The sequence below is a fragment of the Haliotis rufescens genome, unplaced genomic scaffold, assembly GCF_023055435.1.
Source record: "Haliotis rufescens isolate VD_foot unplaced genomic scaffold, xgHalRufe1.0.p SCAF_2, whole genome shotgun sequence".
Taxonomy (NCBI): domain Eukaryota; kingdom Metazoa; phylum Mollusca; class Gastropoda; order Lepetellida; family Haliotidae; genus Haliotis; species Haliotis rufescens.
The window spans coordinates 34,102,930-34,123,828 of record NW_025963890.1 but is presented as its reverse complement, the minus strand read 5'-3'; the positions used below and the strand labels follow the sequence as shown (position 1 = coordinate 34,123,828).

The 20,899-nt window shown below is 42.3% G+C and overlaps 1 protein-coding gene across 4 annotated transcripts in view; it reads right to left on the bottom strand.

The window, feature by feature from the left end:
- The window catches only part of LOC124111885 (protein EFR3 homolog B-like), a 98,216-nt gene that overhangs the window by 67,951 nt on the left and 9,366 nt on the right, over positions 1-20,899 (bottom strand). For all 4 annotated transcript variants that reach the window (XR_007222239.1, XM_046471763.2, XM_048399833.1 and 1 more), the window contains exons 3-5: positions 18,528-18,655; positions 17,683-17,833; positions 10,843-10,964 (exon numbers count right to left, since the gene is read on the bottom strand). Coding sequence is in view for 3 of the 4 variants with exons in the window: in XM_046471763.2 (XP_046327719.2) it covers positions 10,843-10,964; positions 17,683-17,833; positions 18,528-18,655 (401 nt within the window). In the remaining variant the exon portion in view is untranslated. The remainder of the gene's footprint in view (positions 1-10,842; positions 10,965-17,682; positions 17,834-18,527; positions 18,656-20,899) is intronic.

The window sequence follows — 20,899 nt, the reverse complement described above, 5'->3', positions numbered from 1 at the left end:
GGAGTAGTTTGTATGCAGGAGAGAGTAGTTTGTCTGCAGGAGGGAGTAGTTTGTCTGCAGGAAAGAGTAGTTTGTCTGCAGGAGGGAGTAGTTTGTCTGCAGGAGGGAGTAGTTTGTATGCAGGAGAGAGTAGTTTGTCTGCAGGAGGGAGTAGTTTGTCTGCAGGAAAGAGTAGTTTGTCTGCAGGAGGGAGTAGTTTGTCTGCAGGAGGGAGTAGTTTGTCTGCAGGAGGGAGTAGTTTGTCTGCAGGAGGGAGTAGTTTGTATGCAGGAAAGAGTAGTTTGTCTGCAGGAGGGAGTAGTTTGTCTGCAGGAGGGAGTAGTTTGTCTGCAGGAGGGAGTAGTTTGTCTGCAGGAAAGAGTAGTTTGTCTGCAGGAGGGAGTAGTTTGTCTGCAGGAGGGAGTAGTTTGTCTGCAGGAGGGAGTAGTTTGTCTGCAGGAGGGAGTAGTTTGTCTGCAGGAAAGAGTAGTTTGTCTGCAGGAGGGAGTAGTTTGTCTGCAGGAGGGAGTAGTTTGTCTGCAGGAGGGAGTAGTTTGTCTGCAGGAAAGAGTAGTTTGTCTGCAGGAGGGAGTAGTTTGTCTGCAGGAGGGAGTAGTTTGTCTGCAGGAGGGAGTAGTTTGTCTGCAGGAGGGAGTAGTTTGTCTGCAGGAAAGAGTAGTTTGTCTGCAGGAGGGAGTAGTTTGTCTGCAGGAGGGAGTAGTTTGTCTGCAGGAGGGAGTAGTTTGTCTGCAGGAGGGAGTAGTTTGTCTGCAGGAAAGAGTAGTTTGTCTGCAGGAGGGAGTAGTTTGTCTGCAGGAAAGAGTAGTTTGTCTGCAGGAAAGAGTAGTTTGTCTGCAGGAAAGAGTAGTTTGTCTGCAGGAAAGAGTAGTTTGTCTGCAGGAGAGAGTAGTTTGTCTGCAGGAAAGAGTAGTTTGTCTGCAGGAGGGAGTAGTTTGTCTCCAGGAGTTAGTAGTTTGTCTGCAGGAAAGAGTAGCTTGTCTGCAGGTAGGAATAGTCTGCAGGAGGGAATAGTCTGCAGGAGAGAGTAGTTTGTATGCAGGAGAGAGTAGTTTGTCTGCAGGAAAGAGTAGTTTGTCTGCAGGAAAGAGTAGCTTGTCTGCAGGTTCGGAATAGTCTTCAGGAGAGAGTAACTTGTCTGCATGAGTAAATAGTCTGCAGGGGGAGTAGTTGGTCTGCAGGAGTAGTTAGTCTGCAGGAAGGAGTAGGTAATCTGCATTAGAGAGAAGTTTGTCTGCATGAGTAGTTAGTCTGCATGAGTAATTAGTCTGCAAGAAGAGAACTGTGTACAGAGACTAACAATGGGAAGGATACTGGGACATACCCCCCACCCGCCTTCCATCTTATCCTCCAGGAATCCTTCCAACCACCACTCCTGAAGCAAACACATAAACTGTTTAATCTATCTGTGCACACCACGGAAACTTGTGTTATTTGTAATCAGAGTAAAATCTTGTTAATTCAATTATCCTACTTAAAACTATGTGACAACAGGATCCTGGCTTATCACCCATTATTTATTCATTATTATCCTTACCATCATCAGCTGAGTAAATATTTGCAACAGCCTTGTGTAGATGTAAGCTTCCCAGTGTGGTGTTGACACTAGGAGTCAGAGAGACTCATTTGCCACCTGTACTGACCATTATGTTACAATTAAGAATCTAATGGGTTTATTATACAGATGGGTTTATTATACAGTTGTGTAACAGGTGTCCAGCAACTGATGGTCTGCACAGAGATGAACTAACCCTGTTACAAAGATGAGTCTTCCTTTTATTGCGAGATTTGAAACTATAAAACATTTGAATTTTTTACAGGAAAAATGATATTAAATGAAAAATAAACATATACTGTTGGTAACAAACATGATAAAAAATGTTTGTGGAATGTGGTATTTTCTGTCAATATATATCCATATATCAGGATGATGTTTAAGTTCCTGCTATGTGGTTGTGCATCAGGCTGATTGTACCAATGCTCTATTCAAAGTAATAGTTTCTTTTCCCCACATGGAGCATATTTATCAAATCATCAGCTTGTACATTTACTTTTCGGAAGTTTTGACCACCATATGAGCTTTCTGAAGAGGACCAGTGATTGATATTACGAGCAATGATCCATGCTCCAGGTAGGCCTGGGACAGGCAGCTAGGGTACTTGGGTCGGGTGGGTCCTGATTAGGACTCAGGTAGCAACAGTGCTTCCCAGACCCGTGGTTAGTCATGTGAAATATTGTTTGGGCCTAAAGACTCTAGGTTAAACTACAAGTCTCTAATGTTCGCATTTGTTTCTGACAATGTTCGCATTCCTTCTGACTTTTAAATGTTAGAGCAATGATAAAGCTTCAGTCAACTTCAGTGCATGCATGATCCAATCTTTTTATCTAAATAGTTTTTGACAGGGCTCAGGTAAAACAACTCTCAATTGGACATTTTGCACCCAACTCTTTGAGACCCTCAGCAGGTATCCAGGTAGGGTCAGGTAATGGAGGGTTGGGTACCCGAGGAGTAAATATAGACTCATCCCAGCCATACTGTCAGGGTACAATGACAAAGTCACATATACAAAATGAAAAACATCTTGAGATAAAAACACCTTTTTCAACTGACACCAAATACAGACAGTGTGTACTAAAGTGACATAACTAGGGGCCATTGTGACCCTTTTGCTGTGAGGGCATCAGCATTTCTTTGGTTAAGGTTCTGTCCATGAGTGATCAAATGGTTCAAGCCAAATATCATAATCATACCTCCATGTCAGATCTTCATAAAATACTATGTATGCTGTCTGGGAGGGAAATACATTTCTGAGCAGGAAAATAAATCCCTGCCACGAACAAGACAGGCTCAACATGGATTCCTCCAGCTCATGGTATTAAACCTAATGCGGAACGCATAAAACTATCATCCTTCGCTACAACTTATAATATATTTGTTATGTACTTTGTACCTGATTAAATTTAAATAAGACAAAAGAAAAAGAAAATTTTTATTTTAAAATAAGCAGCAACAGAAGTTATATTTATTGTGGCATTCAGTTGATTGAGTGAGTGTAAATGGATGAATGTTGTCCTGTGATGAATGGAGTAATGGTTCTACTTAATTTTCTGGCATTTTTACAACCCAGTCTTTGAGGTAATGACATGTTTAATGTTTCTTGACTTTGAGGGACGACGACATGGCTCTATTCAGCACATTACCTCTCACCCAACTGTGACCAGGCAGTTAATATTAGGATTAAATCTGTCAAACTTCCACACTTCTCTCATTTAACACATAGCATATATGTTTTTACAGTGAAATGGTTCCAGGAACAGCCAATTTAGAGGGTTTATTGGTAAATATCCAAATATCACGGACATCTAATATATTGATAGGCATCCATTTCTATCAATCAAAACTCAAAAACACTTCTTAACAATTACATTTTTTCAACCTAATGGATTATTGTGTACACAGAGGCAGATGGTACTGACAAGTACTGATCAGTTTGGTATTACAATGGCTAACATAACTATTATACTCACCATGACCAGCAATATATCACTCGATAACCCTGACAATGCAGACATTGAGGTGCCAACCCTCTTTTAGTGCTCGGGATACTGTGCCCAGTTAAGTGGTATTCCGGATGCCACAGTACACTGGATTCCATGAAATGTTTATCTGACACCCAGATGCCAATATTTCAAAAAAAAATTTCTTGCAAAGAGTGACAAATCAATATATTATATAGCCCCAAGATTATGAACACTTGCTTTCTAAGTGAATATCCCTGTCTAATGTACTTGTCCCAGCTGTGTACACTGATATGACTCAAGAGTTCTTAAATTGGATGAGAAGACAAATTAAGTAGAATGCCGGATGCTTCATATTGGAGCAATTAGGAATACCAGGGGTAACTGGTGTCTAAAATTAGTCATGTTTATTACCATGTCTAACTACTAACTACCTACCTATAAATATACCCCTAACAACTCGCAATCTGTCAACCTCCATCAGAAGTCGCAACAAGTGAGTATTAATCAATTATTAACTGGTTGTACATGCCACAATGACTTCAGTGACGCCAGTATCTAGGTTATATTACAGGCAATGTTTTGGGGGGACAAAATATATTTAATATGTAATATTGTAGCATCTAATACAGATATATAGATGGCTTCTTTATCTGAAAAACTTGACAGATACTTAGACAGAAATTTGTTTCTGTTTTCAAACATACAGTCTATTTAAAGATTCAGTTAATTAAAATTAATATGGCAGGACAAGGGGAAGTTTGGGGCTGAATTATCTGCCCTTGGATTGAAACTGACCTTTTGTCTGCCAAAGTCCGAATGAATCAATATGGATCTCATTGTATTTATAGGTGTGGGAAAAGGGTCATTTGTCTATTTTTGACCCATCGAAATACGAGAAATTATGTCCCGTTACATCATTATTCCTTTAAGGGATCTAGTTTCACAACGTAAAATCACTGAAATAAAGAGGAAGGCGCACCTTCTCAGGAGGTAATTTGGGATAACCATGAATATTTATACCTATCAATTACTTATGTCTAACTGATTCGCTAATCGCCTTCCAATATCACAAGATAAACGATTACTTCCTGTCATGTCCTTGCTGCCTGCCGAGAGGACATAATAACAACAAGCAGCATCGACTAGGAATATGATGGACAATTCAAAGAGGAAGATTACAAATGTCAGGAGGCAACTAGAATTCATCTGTTACTTTATTTATTACTTTACAACCTTCATTATCTGACTCTGAAAGCAACAGTGTCATCGAGCAGTGTTCATTACTAACACTGGTCTGAGGGTCTGAGTCTAGGACCAGAAATATTAAATAAATGCTGGTCCGGTGGTCAAGTGTCATCTTGGGCATGAATAAAGTAATCTAAGTTCATGTAACTTTTGAAATCAGCGATAGATCGAGTCTAAGCAAAACCAGCAGCCGAAACAACCCTGTGAGGTACAGTGATTACCTTCCTGACTCGTTTCTCATTCTATTAACGCACACTCACTTGTAGCATGAACATGATAAAGTATCGGAGATTTAAAACCTTTCTTGGTCAACACTATTGTGTCTTGTAGAGATCCAACAGGACCAGCATTTTTCTATACACTGGTCCTTTGGATCACTGACAAATATTGGTCAGTGTCAAACACTGTGATGAGGCAGACTGAAAGTAGTTCCGGCATTAAGTGTTATTTTGTTCACTCCAGTATGAGTAAGGAAGTTGAGTTTTTCCATTTTCCAAAAATGTTCACATTCTGTCTCCACTAAACACAAAAAAATCTAGCCTCATTTTATAAAACAAATCAGTTGAAAATAAAAAATGTAATGTACTATGGCCTGAACATTATTATCCAATTTTAATGTTACAATTAGTCTCTGAAAGATTAATTGTCCTGTCCACATCTAACCTGACACCATGACCTTGACATGGCCACACCCGGGGGAAGACACTACCAAGTGGAGCTATGACAGCACCTGGCATCCTCTCCCTGTCTAGGAGGGCTCTAACTTGGCCAGTAACAATAATATGCTGACCTTTCAGGATCTGGATCAGTGTAGCAACTGATTCTTATCAACTTGTTTGTATTGAAACAAGTTATCATTGAAGGGTCTGTGTGTAATGGTAAATGGCAGCAATGTTGATGTCAGCCATTTAGAAAGTTATTAAACTGGCCTGGGAACTGATGAAGCACATCCTGCCACCTCTATGCCTGGATTTATGCTGATTGTACACACTTTGTTGTCCAATTACCCCCAAACACTTGATTGTACTCACTAGGTCATCCAGTTACCCTCTAACATCTGATTGTACACACTTGGTCGTTTGATTACCCTCTAACACCTGATTGTACACACTTGGTCGTCCAATTACCCTCTAATACCTGATTGTACACACTTGGTCGTCCAATTACCCTCTAAAACCTGATTGTACACACTTCGTCGTCCAATTACCCTCTAACACCTGATTGTAAACACTTTGTCGTCCAGTTACCCTCTACTACCTGATTGTACACACTAGGTCGTCCAATTACCCTCTACTACCTGATTGTACACACTGGGTCGTCCAATTACCCTCTAACACCTGATTGTACTCACTTTGTCGTCCAATTACCCTCTAACACCTGATTGTAAACACTTTGTCGTCCAGTTACGCTCTAACACCTGATTGTACTCACTTTGTCGTCCAATTACCCTCTAACACCTGATTGTAAACACTTGGTCGTCCAGTTACCCTCTAACACCTGATTGTAAACACTTTGTCGTCCAATTACCCTCTAACACCTGATTGTACTCACTTTGTCGTCCAATTACCCTCTAACACCTGATTGTAAACACTTGGTCATCCAATTACCCTCTAACACCTGATTGTACTCACTTTGTCATCCAATTACCCTCTAACACCTGATTGTACACACTTGGTCGTCCAATTACCCTCTAACACCTATATTGTACTCACTTTGTCGCCCAATTACCCTGTAAAAGCAAATTGTACACACTTGGTTGCCCAATCACACTGAAAGCTAATTGTACACATTTGATTTGTTCATTATTAGCGATTATAAGGAAGAGAATTTTTGGATGTCAACTTCTTTATTATGAGGAACACAAGGTTTCGGAGTATATGCTTATACTCCTTCATCAGGTAGATATACGTTTCAGCTTCTTTTGTTTGAATCAAACTTATCTGTCAGTAAGTGCAAAACTGCCACCTTACAACAGAGGGCTCACACAAAAGTGAATGCAACATATTGTTGTCAAAATTTATCCACTGGAGGGGTTGACTCTTTCTCCAATGGATCACAACACCCTGCTTACAGCACGATACACCATCCATGATAGTCTGTAGCACAAGAAAATACAGATGAAAATCATGGGGTCCTTGTCATAATCCCAGTGTAGTCAAGTTAAGATTAAAGGATATTTCCCTTACTATTGGTATTGGCCCCAGTCAGACAAAGCCAATTGTTACACTGCACGTAACACTAGAACAAACTATCAGTGATTGTAACTTTGAAAGCCATCCGTAGGTCAGTCTGAACATCATGTCAAGCTGGTATTATGTAAGGGCCTGAATGGAAACATTCACACAGAGCCATTGCAGAGCAGACTATGTACACATATGCAAAAAACTGAAACACAGCCTTTGAGACACTTTCTCTACGCTCCAGCTCTTTAGGCTCACTGTAATGTATTCACAGGACTCCTTAATAAATCAGTTTAAGAAACTCCCCACTCGTCCTTAACTCACTACCAGTCAAATTTGAGAAAGAAACTAGTATTCATTTTGGGGGGATGTCATCTAATAAATCATAGTTAGTCAAAGATTTGTTACTGCTGTTGGATCAATGTAAAAGCAGGATTCTGAAAGGTAATGGTAGAAGTTTGATCAGCTCGATTACAACACACAAATGTTGAAACTGTGTGTGCAGTACTATTTTGCCTATAGTTATATGTGTTAAAGAATGTAGTTAAGTCAAGCAAACACACAGTGGATGCATCTACATTTTTAGTTGTTAACCAGTTAACCATTTACTTTTAATTGTCAGAATATTCCTTAATTTCAACCAGTCAGCTACATAAACCAGACAGAATGTTATTGGTTGCAAATGTTTTGTCAAGAGATGATAGGTTGAAGTGTAGTGGTAGTAACTGGTTGAAGCCGTTTGTTGGACCATAAGGAGTATCTGTATCTGAGAAAGGACAAGTAAACCATCTAGAGTTGTCTTCCTTATCACATCATGCCCAAGTGTCATGAGTATGGCCGCACTTACTTGTTTTCTTAAAGTTATGAAAAAGTTTGCAAAAGTCTCTGCCATTTACGCCTATGATACTTCCACTGACAGTTATTTATAATGTCCTACTGACTGCATACAAGCATTGAGAGTGTAATGCAGTTGCCGTGTAATCTTCCTGTGATGAAATATCCACATGCTGAAGGACTGTCTGGTGGGAACATTTCCGTACTTCCAGACTGGTATGGTCAGCTGACAATCAATCTCTCATTAAAATTAGATTTCAATGCTCACTACCGCGATGTCACGACGACATTTCATGAGCTTTAACCGACCAATGTAATGACTAACAGGAAGCTCAACATTAGCCAGTCAGACAGTAGCTTTCTCAAGCTTTACAGCTCATTCCAGAGTGCACTTGAAAAATATTTTAACAAGGTTCTCCATTCAAAATTTGAGAAATGGCTAATAGATGGCCGAGATTGTATGGCAGTTACTTCCCACAGGCTATCAAAAATCTTCCGCTTCAAATGTTCATTCTATTGAAGTGAAGACTGATTAGCATTTGAAATCAACCCATAACTATCAGTGGGAAAGCCCCCATGTTAATCATTTCAAGGTTGCATGATTAGAAATCACATTCAGACTTTCACTTTTGTGATCTCATAAGAGAGGCTCTGATTGGTTGGATGAAGGTTGTCCTGACATGATCTGTAATGCAGGGATGAGAATGGATATTTTCCTTTTCAGCTGAAACATCTTTGCAATGGAGCGTGGTCCATGATTTGGGGGTGTTTACGGGGGAAGCCATCAGATTTTAACAAATGTGTGGTCACTAAAACCCGCGGATGTCCTCATATATTTGTTTAGTGGTAGCAAGCACTAACATCTGATTTTGATGAGATTGGCTGACAATGGACCATATATCAATCTAGAGAACCTGATGCGGAAATACACAAGTCCATCCACTAAACAATCTGAACAGTGTTTGGCACAGCCTGGTGAAGTACTTTACTCTGAAAATTGAGCACATACCAGGTTGTCAGTCAGCCATTTATCTACTGAGGATTAGTTTAAGGAGGAGAGATCACCTGTATGCATCTAATGAATCCAGACATAAAGAACAAAACATTTCTACCTGACACCAGACATCTGATGAACCAATCACACATACACAAGCAAAAGAACATACAACCAGGCAGGGCTGTAGCTAATGTTTCAATGCTTGGGGGTAGGCCAGCTGAAGTTCTTGACATGTAAATATCACACATCTACATAATAATCAAGTAAATCATGAAAATATAAAGAATACAAATGCTGTGTTTGACTGAATACAGGTTATCATGAACATCTCACTGACTGTATTTTGGGCTTTAAGTTTAATGTAAGTCATATTTTTTATCAACCACAAATCAATGCTTCCTGCATACTGAAAGTCTGTAACAAGAAAATGATGACCTGGCAAGACAGTAGAACATAAGCTGGATTTTGAAAGAGACTGTGCTGAATTGGTCTGACAATGAGTTGATATCTCAGTTTTCAAGTTTACTTTGCAAGCCACTTTCGATGGATTTCATAGACTATAAATATTGTGAGCCACTTCATGTCATGTGACCCATATTCATATCAGGTAAAGATGCAGTGAAGTTGAAAGACTAAGGAAAGCTTGCTATGACATCGGTACACTTGGACTTTCAGCCCAGTCAAGCTAAGACCTTATGTCAAAGGTTAATTCATAGCAGCTGGTCACATCAACAGACTCTAAGTGACAGCCTGTAAATCAACTTGTTGATGTGTCAAAGATGTCCCATGTCGGTATCTACAACAGTGCATGAGGCCGACGAAGGTGAGAGACAGTCTATTGTAGACTTCTTTGAGACAAGAAAGCGTGCAACCATCTGTGAAGATGAAGAGGAGGCAGTCGAATCCAAACGACTGAAAAGTACTTTCCGTACATCCAAAACAGCAGGTTGAGCCGAAGTTGACTGGACAGTTGAGATGGGAACGTCCTCCATTAGAAAGCTGTCAGATACGCCAAAAATCCCTGACTGACAGCCAAAAGTCATAAGAGCAGGATCGTTATCAGTATCTCCAACGATGCCAGTAACTGGCAGAAGGGGAATCTGTATAGTAATCATCCTGAGATTTTTTATCCTTGTCAGCGATTCTTGGATGAAGAACGATCCTAGTCAAAGCGTGAGCGCGATCTCGGCTTTGTTAATCCTACCTGCAGTAGTGGACAAACTCATACACGCATAGATGTCTTCGTCAAATGAGAGACACTGTGTCTTGAACCGAAGTGGATAATTCAACAATGATAGGAACAAAACGGAAAGGATATCGGGTGCAACATCGACTGGCGGCTCAGAATCTGGTAGCACCAGCAGGGTTGGCGATCAGCGCTGTCGAGGCTGGCATGGATAAAAAGCTACAGAACTACAGTCTTGTGTGCTGCAGCTGCAACAAACTCAGCAGCTAACATGATAAAATCAGAGGTGGAAAAATATGTCTGCCTCTCTATTCTTCTCCTTTATTTAGGACATTTTATGGTCAGTTCCCATTTTCCCATAATTTACTAACATAAATTATACACAATAGTGGAGGAACTTCGTAAAATAATAATAATGTATTCTCTATTTTTAATATACGTCTCCACTATGTGCCGATAAGAAAGAGAATGACGTGGCAGGGGTTAGCATGTGATCAGGTTGTGGAGGTCACTATGCACAGGAATATAGTGCAGGACCCATCTGCTTGGATGGTGACCATGGTGATGCTGAGATGTGTTCGGGTGAATTATTTTTTTAAGCTTGAAACTTTGTTGACGCACGTTACCACATAGGATCGAAGAAAGAAGAAATGCATAGTGTGAGATAGGATAAGTTTAATATACATTACAGCAAAGAGGGATATTCAGATCAATAGAGGTACCCAGTACATGAAAATTTACTCAATGACATTTGAGGTTGATGTTTCTCAGGTCAGCATACATGAAGTGTTTGTGGTCCATAGTACTGACATTCCATTCCCTCAGCACTAGCTGGTTTACAGCTATTTCTGTGACCTGAATAGAAGGAACAAAGAACTCACCTTCTTTGCATGTCTTCCTCTGAAATACTGCTGTGGCACATTGAGCTGAACTTGGACACGAAAAAGTCGTAGCGTCTGTGGTATGATGGAGTGTCTTCTTCAATGTTGGCGAACTTTACAAACTGAAAAAACAAACAGTTGTGTCAGTATGGTCAATAACCATGGTAACAGACATAAACACTGACTTTTGCTTTTGTGTAATGGATGACTACAACAAACGCACGGTTAGTGAACAGGTTGTGACCCTAGATGAGTTAACTTTTAGTTAGGGAACAGCATGTGCCCCCATGAAAAATTGTTACAACACAACTTGTTTATTCAGGACCCAGACTCAAACTGCCGTTTCTACAAAATCTGTTACATCCTCTCAACCTAACCATTACTTAATAACATTAGAAAGTCCCCACCCCACTGACAGTGTATACATGTGTTATCGCTTCCGATATCTAGAGTTATCTCCCTTTTGACCCTTGTCTCTAATACCCAGACAAGTGAACAGTATGTGCCCCAAGATGCATGAACTACAGTCACTGAACAGTATGTGCCCCTAGACGAGTGAACTACAGTCAGTGAACAGTATGTGCCCCTAGACAAGTGAACTACAGTCAGTGAACAGTATGTGCCCCTAGACAAGTGAACTACAGTTAGTGAACAGCCTGTGCCCCTAGACAAGTGAACTACAGTCAGTGAACAGTATGTGCCCCTAGACAAGTGAACTACAGTCAGTGAACAGTATGTGCCCCAAGACAGGTGAACTACAGTCAGTGAACAGTATGTGCCCCTAGACGAGTAAACTACAGTCAGTGAACAGTATGTGCCCCTAGACGAGTGAATACAGTCAGTGAACAGTATGTGCACCTAGACAAGTGAACTACAGTCAGTGAACAGTATGTGCCCCTAGACGAGTGAACTACAGTCAGTGAACAGTATGTGCCCCTAGACAAGTGAACTACAGTCAGTGAACAGTATGTGCCCCTAGACGAGTGAACTACAGTCAGTGAACAGTATGTGCACCTAGACGAGTGAACTACAGTCAGTGAACAGTATGTGCCCCTAGACGAGTGAACTACAGTCAGTGAACAGTATGTGCCCCTAGACAAGTGAACTACAGTTAGTGAACAGTATGTGCCCCTAGACAAGTGAACTACAGTCAGACAACAGTATGTGCCCCTAGACAAGTGAACTACAGTCAGTGAACAGTATGTGCCCCTAGACAAGTGAACTACAGTTAGTGAACAGCCTGTGCCCCTAGACAAGTGAACTACAGTCAGACAACAGTATGTGCCCCTAGACAAGTGAACTACAGTCAGTGAACAGTATGTGCCCCTAGACGAGTGAACTACAGTCAGTGAACAGTATGTGCCCCTAGTCGAGTGAACTACAGTTAGTGAACAGCCTGTGCCCCTAGACAAGTGAACTACAGTCTGTGAACAGTATGTGCACCTAGACAAGTGAACTACAGTCAGTGAACAGTATGTGCCCCTAGACGAGTAAACTACAGTCAGTGAACAGTATGTGCCCCTAGACGAGTGAATACAGTCAGTGAACAGTATGTGCACCTAGACAAGTGAACTACAGTCAGTGAACAGTATGTGCCCCTAGACGAGTGAACTACAGTCAGTGAACAGTATGTGCCCCTAGACGAGTGAACTACAGTCAGTGAACAGTATGTGCCCCTAGACAAGTGAACTACAGTTAGTGAACAGCCTGTGCCCCTAGACAAGTGAACTACAGTCAGACAACAGTATGTGCCCCTAGACAAGTGAACTACAGTCAGTGAACAGTATGTGCCCCTAGACGAGTGAACTACAGTCAGTGAACAGTATGTGCCCCTAGTCGAGTGAACTACAGTTAGTGAACAGCCTGTGCCCCTAGACAAGTGAACTACAGTCAGTGAACAGTATGTGCACCTAGACAAGTGAACTACAGTCAGACAACAGTATGTGCCCCTAGACAAGTGAACTACAGTCAGTGAACAGTATGTGCCCCTAGACGAGTGAACTACAGTCAGTGAACAGTATGTGCCCCTAGACAAGTGAACTACAGTTAGTGAACAGCCTGTGCCCCTAGACAAGTGAACTACAGTCGGACAACAGTATGTGCCCCTAGACGAGTGAACTACAGTCAGTGAACAGTATGTGCACCTAGACAAGTGAACTACAGTTAGTGAACAGCCTGTGCCCCTAGACAAGTGAACTACAGTCAGTGAACAGTATGTGCCCCTAGACAAGTGAACTACAGTCAGTGAACAGTATGTGCACCTAGACAAGTGAACTACAGTCAGACAACAGTATGTGCCCCTAGACAAGTGAACTACAGTCAGTGAACAGTATGTGCCCCTAGACGAGTGAACTACAGTCAGTGAACAGTATGTGCCCCTAGACAAGTGAACTACAGTCAGTGAACAGCATGTGCCCCTAGACAAGTGAACTACAGTCAGACAACAGTATGTGCCCCTAGACGAGTGAACTACAGTCAGTGAACAGTATGTGCCCCTAGACGAGTGAACTACAGTTAGTGAACAGCCTGTGCCCCTAGACAAGTGAACTACAGTCAGTGAACAGTATGTGCCCCTAGACGAGTGAACTACAGTCAGTGAACAGTATGTGCCCCTAGTCGAGTGAACTACAGTTAGTGAACAGCCTGTGCCCCTAGACAAGTGAACTACAGTCAGTGAACAGTATGTGCACCTAGACAAGTGAACTACAGTCAGTGAACAGTATGTGCCCCTAGACGAGTGAACTACAGTCACTGAACAGTATGTGCCCCTAGACAAGTGAACTACAGTCAGACAACAGTATGTGCCCCTAGACAAGTGAACTACAGTCAGTGAACAGTATGTGCCCCTAGACGAGTGAACTACAGTCAGTGAACAGTATGTGCCCCTAGACAAGTGAACTACAGTTAGTGAACAGCCTGTGCCCCTAGACAAGTGAACTACAGTCAGACAACAGTATGTGCCCCTAGACGAGTGAACTAGTCAGTGAACAGTATGTGCCCCTAGACAAGTGAACTACAGTTAGTGAACAGCCTGTGCCCCTAGACAAGTGAACTACAGTCAGTGAACAGTATGTGCACCTAGACAAGTGAACTACAGTCAGACAACAGTATGTGCCCCTAGACAAGTGAACTACAGTCAGTGAACAGTATGTGCCCCTAGACGAGTGAACTACAGTCAGTGAACAGTATGTGCCCCTAGACAAGTGAACTACAGTTAGTGAACAGCCTGTGTCCCTAGACAAGTGAACTACAGTCAGACAACAGTATGTGCCCCTAGACGAGTGAACTACAGTCAGTGAACAGTATGTGCCCCTAGACGAGTGAACTACAGTTAGTGAACAGCCTGTGCCCCTAGACAAGTGAACTACAGTCAGTGAACAGTATGTGCCCCTAAACGAGTGAACTACAGTCAGTGAACAGTATGTGCCCCTAGTCGAGTGAACTACAGTTAGTAAACAGCCTGTGCCCCTAGACAAGTGAACTACAGTCAGTGAACAGTATGTGCACATAGACAAGTGAACTACAGTCAGTGAACAGTATGTGCCCCTAGATGAGTGAACTACAGTCAGTGAACAGTATGTGCCCCTAAACAAGTGAACTACAGTCAGACAACAGTATGTGCCCCTAGACAAGTGAACTACAGTCAGTGAACAGTATGTGCCCCTAGACAAGTGAACTACAGTCAGTGAACAGTATGTGCCCCTATTTGAGCGAACTACAGTCAGTGAACAGTATGTGCCCCGAGACAAGTGAACTACAGTCAGTGAACAGTATGTGCCCCAAGACAAGTCAACTTACAGTCTGATAACAGTATGTGCTCCAAGATCAGTGAACTTACAGTCTGTGAACAGTATGTGCTCCTAGACAGGTGAACTGCAGTCAATGAACAGTATGTGCCCCAAGAAGAGTGAACTTACAGTCTGTGAACAGTATGTGCTTCTAGACAAGTGAACTGCAGTCAGTGAACAGTATGTGCCCCCAAACAAGTGAACTACAGTCAGTGAACAGTATGTGCCCCTAGACAAGTAAACTACAGTCAGTGAACAGTATGTGCCCCTAGACAAGTGAACTATAGTCAGTGAACAGTATGTGCCCCAAGACGTGTGAACTACAGTCAGTGAACAGTATGTGCTCCTAGACGAGTGAACTACAGTCAGTGAACAGTATGTGCCCCTAGACGTGTGAACTACAGTCAGTGAGCAGTATGTGCCCCTAGACAAGTGAACTACAGTCAGTGAACAGTATGTGGCCTTATACAAGTGAACTAGTCAGTGAACAGTATGTGCCCCTAGACAAGTAAACTAGTCAGTGAACAGTATGTGCCCCTAGACAAGTGAACTATAGTCAGTGAACAGTATGTGCACCTAGACAAGTGAACTACAGTCAGACAACAGTATGTGCCCCTAGGACAAGTAGCTACAGTCAGACAACAGTATGTGCCCCTAGACAAGTGAACTACAGTCACTGAACAGTATGTGCCCCTAGATAAGTGAACTACAGTCAGACAACAGTATGTGCCCCTAGACAAGTGAACTACAGTCAGACAACAGTATGTGCCCCTAGACAAGTGAACTACAGTCAGACAACAGTATGTGCCCCTAGACAAGTGAACCTACAGTCAGTGAACAGTATGTGCCCCTAGACAAGTGAAGTACAGTCAGTGAACAGTATGTGCCCCTTAACAAGTGAACTACAGTCAGTGAAAAGTATGTGCCCCTAGACAAGTGAACTACAGTCAGTGAACAGTATGTGCCCCTAGACAAGTGAACTACAGTCAGTGAATAGTATGTGCCCCTAGACAAGTGAACTACAGTCAGTGAACAGTATGTGCCCCTAGACAAGTGAACTACAGTCAGTGAACAGTATGTGCCCCTATTTGAGTGAACTACAGTCAGACAACAGTATGTGCACCTAGACAAGTGAACTACAGTCAGTGAACAGTATGTGCCCCTAGACAAGTGAACTACAGTCAGTGAACAGTATGTGCCCCAAGACAAGTCAACTTACAGCCTGATAACAGTATGTGCTCCAAGATCAGTGAACTTACAGTCTGTGAACAGTATGGGCTCCTAGACAAGTGAACTGCAGTCAATGAACAGTATGTGCCCCAAGAAGAGTGAACTTACAGTCTGTGAACAGTATGTGCTTCTAGACAAGTGAACTGCAGTCAGTGAACAGTATGTGCCCCCAAACAAGTGAACTACAGTCAGTGAACAGTATGTGCCCCTAGACAAGTAAACTACAGTCAGTGAACAGTATGTGCCCCTAGACAAGTGAACTATAGTCAGTGAACAGTATGTGCCCCAAGACGTGTGAACTACAGTCAGTGAACAGTATGTGCTCCTAGACGAGTGAACTACAGTCAGTGAACAGTATGTGCCTCTAGACGTGTGAACTACAGTCAGTGAACAGTATGTGCCCCAAGACTTGTGAACTACAGTCATCGAACAGTATGTGCCCCTAGACGAGTGAACTACAGTCAGTGAGCAGTATGTGCCCCTAGACAAGTGAACTACAGTCAGTAAACAGCATGTGCCCCTAGACAAGTGAACTACAGTCAGACAACAGTATGTGCCCCTAGACGAGTGAACTACAGTCAGTGAACAGCCTGTGCCCCTAGACAAGTGAACTACAGTCAGTGAACAGCATGTGCCCCTAGACAAGTGAACTACAGTCAGACAACAGTATGTGCCCCTAGACAAGTGAACTACAGTTAGTGAACAGCCTGTGCCCCTAGACGAGTGAACTACAGTCAGTGAACAGTATGTGCCCCTAGACGTGTGAACTACAGTCAGTGAGCAGTATGTGCCCCTAGACAAGTGAACTACAGTCAGTGAACAGTATGTGGCCTTAGACAAGTGAACTACAGTCAGTGAACAGTATGTGCCCCTAGACAAGTAAACTAGTCAGTGAACAGTATGTGCCCCTAGACAAGTGAACTATAGTCAGTGAACAGTATGTGCCCCTAGACAAGTGAACTACAGTCAAACAGTATGTGCCCCTAGACAAGTAGCTACAGTCAGACAACAGTATGTGCCCCTAGACAAGTGAACTACAGTCACTGAACAGTATGTGCCCCTAGATAAGTGAACTACAGTCAGACAACAGTATGTGCCCCTAGACAAGTTAACTACAGTCAGACAACAGTATGTGCCCCTAGACAAGTGAACTACAGTGAGACAACAGTATGTGCCCCTAGACAAGTGAACCTACAGTCAGTGAACAGTATGTGCCCCTAGACAAGTGAACTACAGTCAGTGAACAGTATGTGCCCCTAGACAAGTGAACTACAGTCAGTGAATAGTATGTGCCCCTATTTGAGTGAACTACAGTCAGTGAACAGTATGTGCCCCTAGACAAGTGAACTACAGTCAGTGAACAGTATGTGCCCCTATTTGAGTGAACTACAGTCAGACAACAGTATGTGCACCTAGACAAGTGAACTACAGTCAGTGAACAGTATGTGCCCCTAGACAAGTGAACTACAGTCAGTTAACAGTATGTGCCCCTATTTGAGTGAACTACAGTCAGACAACAGTATGTGCCCCTAGACAAGTGAACTACAGTCAGTGAACAGTATGTGCCCCTAGACAAGTAAACTACATTCAGTGAACAGTATGTGCCCCTAGACAAGTGAACTACAGTCAGACAACAGTATGTGCCCCTAGACAAGTGAACCTACAGTCAGTGAACAGTATGTGCCCCTAGACAAGTGAACTACAGTCAGACAACAGTATGTGCCCCTAGACAAGTGAACTACAGTCAGTGAACAGTATGTGCCCCAAGACAAGTGAACCTACAGTCAGAGAACAGTATGTGCCCCTAGACAAGTGAACCTACAGAGCTTGTGGCCAGGATCTGCAGCTCCGGCTCTTCACACTCAAGCAGTTTCTGCACCATCTTGAGGAAGCTCTCCACAAACAGGTTGAGGGACTGGGCGTGGCAGGACTTTAACAGTTGGTCCAGGGCATCCATGGCAATAAACACAAACCTGCAACATCAGCATTGTAACCTGTTTGTATTATATATTGTAGGCTTCCTCCAACACACAAACCATATGCCTAACCTTCTACAGATTGTCCTTTGCACCTAGAGATTGTTACAATTCTGATTATTGTGTGATGAATTTTAAGCAGAAACCTGAAAATATTCTAGAATGACTTTGCTCAAGTCAGACTGGTTAATCAGAGGTTTTATATCATAATAGCAAGCCAGTTACACATACTTTTACACATTCACTTTCAAATAAAACTTTAGAGGCACCAATTCAAATAAACATACTTCATAATCAAAAGTAAATAAAGTAGGTTAATATCTCACATAAGGGGGAATGGAGGCAACCACTTATTAATTATCTAAAATATATCATACAAACATCTGTATTGTGCCTTAATGTTATCTGAAATAAACTGAACTTCTATTTACACTCAGGCAGCTATCAGAGGCATTAGGGGTACAAAATCAAAATTATTTCAGCAACATATACATGTACGTATAAGTATGAATTCAATACAAAACATCTTTGTGGTGGTTTGTTTAGTTGGATCCTGTGAAATATATCTATGGAGACCTTCTAATATGAGACTTATTCACATGTATCAAAAATCTGGTTATTTCCAATGTAATATGATCAAACATTACCTTAACCTGTCAAATTTTGCTCTGTGCACTAAAATCTGACTTACGGTATGCGATGTCTGTGCACTTCTCTGTTGAGCCTCTGTTCAAGATACTGACCAATCTTGTCCAGCTTGTCAGGTGACGATACGGCATAGAATGTCAACTGAGCCATATTGTTCTTTACCAGTCCATCCTAAAAACGTATAAAGAATGTGATATATATCCTAATGGATGGCATTGATATATGAGGTTGTGTGATAACCGCTTCTGCAAATTTCATGATCCTCCAGTGTTAAAAAGTAGTGATGCTAAACAGTCTGTTGCCAAGTTTCAGGCCAGATGTCTATGTTGTATTTTGTGCCATGTGTGGAACTGAGACAATGTCTGATGTGAGAGAGAGAGAGGTGAAATGGGGTTTAACGTTCTGTTCAAGATTATTGCACTTTTATAGTGACATACATGCATGTGTTTGTGTGGCTGCTTGTACTAGTCCATACTAATGCCGGCTGTGTAGAGCAAGTCCACTGAGGTACTATGCCACAGTTCAACATGGATACCCAATCAGATACAGTATGTTGACTCTAAGATGACCAGTCCTTGTTTCAGCCCCTTGATCAATTTAATCCAGCTCTCCAGGCCAGGTAACAAATGCCATTTTTTTACTTATGACAGGACCAGGCATCAAACCGCTGACCGTCCATTCTCTGGGAAGACGTTATATCCACAAGACTAAGCGGCATAAAATCAGTCTGTGACTTGGCCACTTGTCCAAAGACTAAGTCTAGTAAAGTTTTCTTTCAAGCAAGTAAGCTTTGCTAATAAAATTGTAAATTTTCTAATAAATTGTATATTTATATACTTATCCTATCTCACAATATGCATTTCCTCTAATTCTTCGATCTTGGTGTGGAAACGTCCGAGAACAAAGTTTCCAGCTTCAAAAACACCACTCACCCAAACACATCACCAAATCACCACTGTGATCATGGTTCACACACCAATAAAATCCCGTGCAACACGACCCCAGCGACCTGATCACCTGACATATCCAGCACCCTCATTCACAATCTAGAGCGTACAGGCTGGTGTAACTGTGATGTGGGGATGGTTGGGTGGGCATTTAGCGTGTGAGATAGGATAAGTATATAAATATACAATTTATTAGAAAATTTACAAATTTGTAAACTTATCCTATCTCACACTATGCATTTATCCCACGGTTGGATGGTGGGGCGCAGATACCCTAGCCTGTAAGGACCTCAACTGTGAGACGTACAAGAGGAAGCTGGAACTAATCAGGAAAATTCAAAGGAATTTACAAGGATTAGTGATAAACTCGTGTAAGGGTTGCTTAAAAAAAAACCTCTTTGTGCTATCAAGAGATATACATCATGACATCTGGGAATCATGTGTTCCATGGTTTCACACAGGACGCCGTTCCAAGAACGACCGCATTACCATGAGCCAGGCGACACTTACTCGGTCACGACTTAACCTCACCCCGGATAGGAGGAGGTGTTTTGTTTTAAAACACTCCGTCCCCGGCGTAGGTCCTAGGACAGACCTCACACATACGCTCCCAAGGACGTAAGGCGAACCAGCTTGGCATCTCTTTTTTCGCTTCATCAACCTATCAAACTTGCATAGAGATTGAATAAGGTAAGAACGAGAAGAGGAACGATTGACGATACCTGTTTAACACACGTCTTCAATCAACTACTGAGACATCACATGTGCAAAGACAGAGGTGAGCAGGTAGAAGATTGGGACACCATTTAACACATGGCCGCACCGGATGGTGGCTTCTATTGACGTAGACCGAAGTCCCAACAGACAAGCATATATACCTTCCCAATGGGAGCTTGTCTGGGAAACCTGATTAACATAAGCAATAAATGAAAATATTGCAGTATACACAGGAAACCAGACTTCGGACTTGTAGTCCGCTGGGCTTCCTCATCTGCGCTGTGTGGCTGCTGTGACCTTGGACGTCGGCGACTGAGATTCCGAAAGGAGTAGGAGGCAAAGACCATATCAGAATGCCATAACATCCCTCCATGATGGCTGAGAGTGTGCAAGACTATGCAACGCCAAAGTGGAAGTCACTGCCCGCGTCTCAAGAGGATTGGAAGCAGCTGGATGGTAGTCCCTCAAAGGTGAAGAATAGATCTTGTAGGCTCAGGCTGGGCAAAGTGAGACGTCTTCCACGACATCAGCTCTCAATCAATGAGAGTGGTGGAGGCTGAAAAGACGATCCGGTTGTCCTTGAATACAACCAGATGCTGGAACTGGACTCAACCGACGTCTAAGCACGAGTCCCTCTAACATGAGCTGCAGGAGCCAGCACAAGCTGGAAGATCGTCATGAACGTAAAAGTTTGAGGTTTTTAACCACAAGTGGTTCATAGTCAGCCAGGAGAAGTGACGGAAGAATACAG